This window comes from Aedes aegypti, chromosome 1, assembly GCF_002204515.2.
Source record: "Aedes aegypti strain LVP_AGWG chromosome 1, AaegL5.0 Primary Assembly, whole genome shotgun sequence".
Taxonomy (NCBI): domain Eukaryota; kingdom Metazoa; phylum Arthropoda; class Insecta; order Diptera; family Culicidae; genus Aedes; species Aedes aegypti.
Window position 1 is genome coordinate 192,001,560 of NC_035107.1, and position 6,420 is coordinate 192,007,979.

General features: G+C 38.4%; 1 protein-coding gene across 1 annotated transcript; it reads right to left on the minus strand.

The window, feature by feature from the left end:
- Positions 1-825: 825 nt before the first annotated feature.
- Positions 826-1,899, minus strand: LOC110679872. Its single transcript, XM_021855891.1, has 2 exons — positions 1,246-1,899; positions 826-1,183 (listed from the first exon to the last, which is right to left on the minus strand). The coding sequence occupies exons 1-2, from the start codon at positions 1,630-1,632 to the stop codon at positions 950-952; spliced, it is 621 nt and encodes a 206-aa protein (XP_021711583.1). The 5' UTR covers positions 1,633-1,899; the 3' UTR covers positions 826-949.
- Between the last annotated feature and the right edge of the window lie 4,521 nt (positions 1,900-6,420).

Sequence of the window (6,420 nt, forward strand, 5' to 3'; positions counted from 1 at the left end):
TAGTCGGAGATAATGCCAAGAAGAGGAGTAGATAGAACAAGAGAATCGACGAGTAACTTCCAAATGATACATGCCTACTGAGTGACCTGCAGCAATAGCACCGCAATATTAAGTACCGTTTTTATTCATATTACGGACACTTAAGGACTCAGTGAAGTATAACCCAGCAAAGAGTATACAAAATAAATCATTCTGTATGATTCCTTAGCGCTATCGAGCGTAGGAAGCCCTTATCTTTCGAATGGTGGGTAAAGAATACGTTTCCACAACTTGAATAATTTTAAATAAATCAAAATGTGTGGCCTTTTCATGATTCTTATTCCGGACGCTTACTCACTTTTGTCACTTTTTCCGGACACTTTGAATCGAATCCCGGACAGCTCATGATAGTCATTAATGGAACAGTCAAATCATGAATTGAAATCGTCAAACCACTAATTTTCGAAGATATTTTTGGAAAAAGCTTACTAAAACGAGCTTTGAAATTGAGAACTTTTGGACGGCAAAAATTGAAACATTTCGTGTGAAATGTTTCCCATACAAAGTAGAGTGTCCGGAATTTGAAGCTGTCCGTAATATGAATCAAAACGGTATACTTGTTTCATGCTTTATGTACACCATGTAGGTACACATGCGAAGACTCATAAGCGTAGAACGGCAGAGTAGACTGTAACTCGTTTACTTACATCTACTAGACTTCTAACTTGAGCACTTGTGCAGCTCATTGTGTTCAAGAAAAATAAATAAATAAAAGCAAGATAATTTAATCAGTTATGGATATGCATATCGGAATATACTATTTTGCACAACAAATCACGACCAAAATTACACTAACCACTGCTATTTTATTTAACAACTACTTTTTAATCCCGTCCATCCGTTTTATAAATATTTAATAAAATAAATAATTCACTTTAAATAAACGTTCCCTCGCAAATCGCAAATGCTTTCAAAATCCATCAACTGTAAGAACATCGGTGAAGAATGGTGGTGGCGCCGATACAACGTCCGATGAAAACTGCCGCTTCTGATTCGGATTCTTGTTACGATTCTTTCCACCAGTCGAAGTTTTCTTGTAGCTGTAGGAATCGTCCTCTGCACTCAAGAGGCCATCGTTTTTCTGCAGAAACGGATATTGTGGTGCCTGGTTCTCCTTAGTTGCACCCGACGACAGCACGATAACCTTTTTGGAATCGAAAATCTTTACCGAGTTGATTGGAATGCGGTTTCCGTAGATACACTTACCGTTGGGCTACTCGTGGTGGAGTAGTCTCGGATGTAGTTCTGCAAAACACTCAAGAAGAATAGGAACCCGATGAACGTCAGGATAGCTACGGAAGCACCCTTGAAGCGTGCCTTGCCGTACTTTCCATATGGGATGCGATATGGGATGGGCGGTGGTGGAGGAGGAGGTGGTGGTACTTGACCAGGGAAGAACCCTGGAGCACTTCCACTTGCCCAAAAGCCTTCGCCTTCCTCGAAAATTTCTGGTCCAGATCCGGGACCATATACCGGATACTTCATGAAGGGCTCATGATGAATTCTCGAGTTGATAGTTGCCGTGGTCGGTGGTGGTCCTGCCGTGCTGGTGCTTCCGATGGTAGCAAACCGTTGAAGAAGATGTTCCGCCATGATATCCGTCTGTTCCGGAACCGTTGTTCCGAAGATGTTTCTAGTGACGCGACGTAACCGAAACTAACCATCGGATTCGACCGTCAGAAACATTTTACTTTCCGAAGTGACACAGCAAAGACCCCAACGCTGTGGAGTGGTGATGTCAAGGTTCAGCAAAGACGGTACCGTAGTTCCGAGAAAGAAGGGGTAAACGGTTCCTGTGATGTGCGCCAAAACAGCATTTTTGTCACATTAGAGAGAGCATGAAAGGGAAAACCGTCGTTACCGGCTGTTTAACCTGAGATGCACCTATGCGCGCAGTAGGCGTGAAATTGATGAAATTATGTCAAATCAGCGTAATGGCTCTTAACATGGTTGCTGCGATCTGCTCTAGACACAGCACATTTTTGAGCTATTTGCATTGAGCATTGTTTTTGTTCTTATATTTTTTATGAAATGCACGAAACGTAACATATGTAATCTGTCACACGGTGTATAATCCATAAAATTCTTCTTTTGGGATTTGTGTATGTTTCACTGAAGAAAAAATCTTGAACAGTGCTCAGAAATGATTTCTTTAACACTTTAGTAGTCACGATTGTCCTATGTACGTTACAGGCGAAAAAACTTCGCTTTGTTTACACAACTTCAGCGTTGTGCTTCTGGCGATGGTCATTCGCGCGACAAAGCAAAGAGTTCTATTTAAAAGGGATAGCTGAAGGCCTTTCGTCCCGTCACTACAAAATGGATTCTTTCAAAATAATTGACATGATTGTATTGGTACTCACTGCGTGGATAAGATATTACTGCTGATCGCCTTATTTTATAATTAGTTAATTTTTAGAGAAATGCTTCAGATGGAACAGTCAAACCTCATGGAAATATCGAGTCAAGGAACAAGAGTGGTGTTTGAGGGGACCTCATAGTAACCATGAAATTCAGCTTGGGGGAGGGGAAGTATTTTTACGATTTTTGGGCAATAATCGTAAGGAACACGAAAAGAACTTTCAAAGTTTAAGTACCTACTGGAAGGAGTTGATATTGATGAGGAATTTCAGTTATAATTCACACGAAGTGTTCCAGCAACACTCTAAAATAAAATTATTAGGAGTCTCTGTATGTGATTATTCTGAACAGTCATCCATATGGGAATGACTATGGTAAATTCTTCAAAGATTATATCAAGAATCTTTATTGGTTCCTCCAGTTATTCTACTTTGATTTTTTTCCAGGATTCCATGGGTTAAACTAGAAATTGCTCCAGAAATTCTTTTTGGAATTCTATCAAGAATTTGATCAATAATTCCTCCAGAAACTTATCCAACTATTCAACCAGAAATGAATTCCAACCAAAAAGCTTCAACGATTCCATCATGCATTATTCAGAATGTTTTCAGATACTTCTAAAAAAAACATTACCATAAATTCTCCCAAGCATTTCACCAGGACTTTTTCAGGCTACACTAGGACTCCTTAAATTTCACCAGAAGTTGCTTCAGAAATTTCAAAAGGAAATTCTTCAGCGATCCTTACTTGTATTTTTTTTACAGACTCCTCCAGGGATTTATCCAAAAACTTCCCAAGGGATTTCTGCAGTGATTCATCTAATGCTTCCTTCAAGAATTCCACCCAAAAATCCTCCAAAGATTGATTTAGGAATTCCTCCAGCTAAACTTCAGGAATTTCTAAACAGATTCTAAAAGGATTTATACCTGCGATTCTTCCAGGAATTCCCCAAGAAATTCTAAAAGAGATTGCTCAATGAATCGCTCCCAAAAAAATAATACAGGAATGTATACACCAGGCATTGCTCCCATCATAAATTTTGCAGTTATTCTTCTAGTGATTTCCCTTGGTATACTTCGAAAAAATATTTCAACGATTAATCTAAACACTCTTCCAGGGATTGCTTCAGGAACTCCTACATGATTTTCGCTAGAAATTCCATCAAAAATTCCTACAATATAAGCAGAGATTTACTTCAGGAGCTCTTACTGTGATTGTACCCATAATTTCTCCAAGGAAATTCAAGGAATTCCACCAGGATGCCTTCAGAGATTCCACAAGAAATACTGTAAAAGAATTCAAAAAATGTCCTACACTGGTTTCCACCAGAAATTCCTTTGAAGTTCCGCTTGCAATTTTTTAAGAGGCACCCCAGGTTATTCTCAGGGGATTCTTCTAGGCAATCTTCAATGAATTCTTCCAGTGTTTCCTTTACAAATTATTCCTTGTATCCCTGAATGGACCCTACGAAGCATTCGGGATTTTTGAAGAAGTTATTTCAAAAATCTACCTAACCTACTTTTTTTTCAAGGAATCCTGTAGGAATCCTTCAGAGATTGCTTTAAAAGTTCTTCTAGAGACATATTAAGGAATTTCTTCATGGAATTCTCTGGGAATTTCTTCAGTGATTTCTTTGGTAGTTCCTCCATGGATTTTACAATAAAGTGTTCCATGTTTTTTTTTTCAGAATTTTTCCAAAAAATTCTTCCTAGGATTGAAAACATTCAGAGGAATGCTTTCTTTAATCATCCGAGTAAATATCAGTGGAATCTCTGGAGGAATAATTTTTGGATTTTTTTAGTAGCCTTCCTGATGCAATACCTAAAGTAGAGTAAGGAAGAATTTCTAGTTCAATCCTTTGCGGAGTTCCTGGTCGATTCTCTTACTGAAATATTGGTGGTTTTTCAGAATAAGAAAAAATCTTGTGAAATTGTGGATTTTATTGGAGTAATTTCTGATAACTCTAACAAATTCTAAGAAGGGAAATCCTAGTAAAACCATTGAAGTATTTTCTGGTAGAATTTCTGGTGAAACGCTGGTAGATTTTTTGGTGGAAGTTCAAGCAAAACCTCTGGTGATATTCCCAGTATTAATCCTGGAAGAACTCCTGGTGAAATTCCTTAAAAAAACTCATCTCGCGAAATCATGAGCGAATTCCAGATGCAATCCATGAAGCAACCTCTGGTGGAATCCTTAGAGAAATACCAGGATGATTTATGTGGAGGATTTTTAGTTGGAATCCTCAGATGAAACCTTAGTGGAGTTTTCGAAGGAATTCTTGGTGGAAGTATTGATGGAAATCTCAGAGGAATCCTTGAAGGAATTCCATTTTTGATTCCAGGAAAAACTCCTCATAAAGTCACTGGAAGATATACTGTGGATTCCCAAATAACTTGTGAAATCCTTACAAGAAATTGTTGGTCAAATTTTTGGAGGAATTTCTGAAAACCCCCTGAAAAATTCCTGGAGATATTCCGCAAGAAATTCCTTGAAATATTAGGTAAGGATCTCTTGAGTAACTCCAGTGATAAAATCCTTATGGGAAATTTCTGGTTCAATCCCTGGAATACCTGGTAACCCTTGAGGATCTTTGTAGGTATTATTTCCTTGAAGATTTTCAAGACGCATTCATTGATTGATTCTGGGAGGATTACTTCAAAGAATTCTCTATAAAAAAAACCCTGGAAAATTCTGGTAGAATCCCTTAATAAATTTCCAGAGGAATCCGATGGGGCCCAGATAGCCGTAGCGGTAAACGCGCAGCTATTCAGCATGACCAAGCTGAGGGTCGTGGGTTCGAATCCCACCGGTCGAGGATCTTTTCGGATTGGAAATTTTCTCGACTTCCCAGGGCATAGAGTATCTTCGTACTTGCCACACGATATACACATGCAAAAATGGTCATTGGCAAAGTAAGCTCTCAGTTAATAACTGTGGAAGTGCTCATAAGAACACTAAGCTGAGAAGCAGGCTCTGTCCCAGTGGGGACGTAACGCCAAAAAGAAGAAGAAGAAGGAATCCGCAGAAAATAGCCTGATGGAACCCAGAATAATCCAAGTGGAATTCCTGAAGAAACCATTAGAAGAATTCCTGACAGAACTTCTGATGGAATCCCAAACGGTGTTTATAATTAGAGGGTCTTGTTTCCCGGACTGGAAAAAATCCCGGGATTCGGGATTTTGTTTTTAAAAATCCCGGGATTTCCCGGGATCCCGGGATAAAAATCAAATGCTTCCAAAACGACTATTGAACGGCCGGAGCAGATATTGAAGCAATGTTTAGAGCAGTTTCATAACAACCAAACCTGTTTTTGAAGGTTAAGTTGAACTATAATAGACAAAAACAAAATTATCTAAGATTTAATGCATCAATATTTCACCTATCTGCAGTTGAAGTCAATGGGCATTTATTATAGTTAAATTGAAACGAAAATCAATCGTGATGCATAAGGTATAGGTAATACCAATCACTCTCAAATTTTACCAAATCTTTCAAAATCTACGCTCATGATTATGCAACTTTACGTTGTTGTGTCATACGGAATATTCATGCTTTTGAATTATGGGCATGACAGCCACAGGCATGTTGGTCGTGGAAAATGTAAGGTACATCGGGCAAACTAAAACAGTTACGGGAAGATAAAATGGCATCGATAACTTTTTAGTATGATGAAAAAGTCAACCACCAAATAGAAAAAACCATAGATAAACCTGCAATAGTTTATTGAAAATTACGTTACTAACATACCAGAAAAAAAAAACCAAATGGTTAAGCATAGTGGCCTTTAAGGTGAAACAGCTTGGAATCCGAATTCAACAATGAACCAAAACTTTGAAAGCACAAATTTTGCGAAAGAAGGATCAAACAACAGTGCAATTTCTATTTCAGCTTTGTGCACTAGCAGAAAGCTTAAAATAAGAAGATTGACTTTGTACGTTCATTATTTCAGCAGATTAGTGCCTTTGAAATCGTGAGTAGGGGAACAAGCCGGCCATTGTGCCTGCCATGTTTGAATTCCGA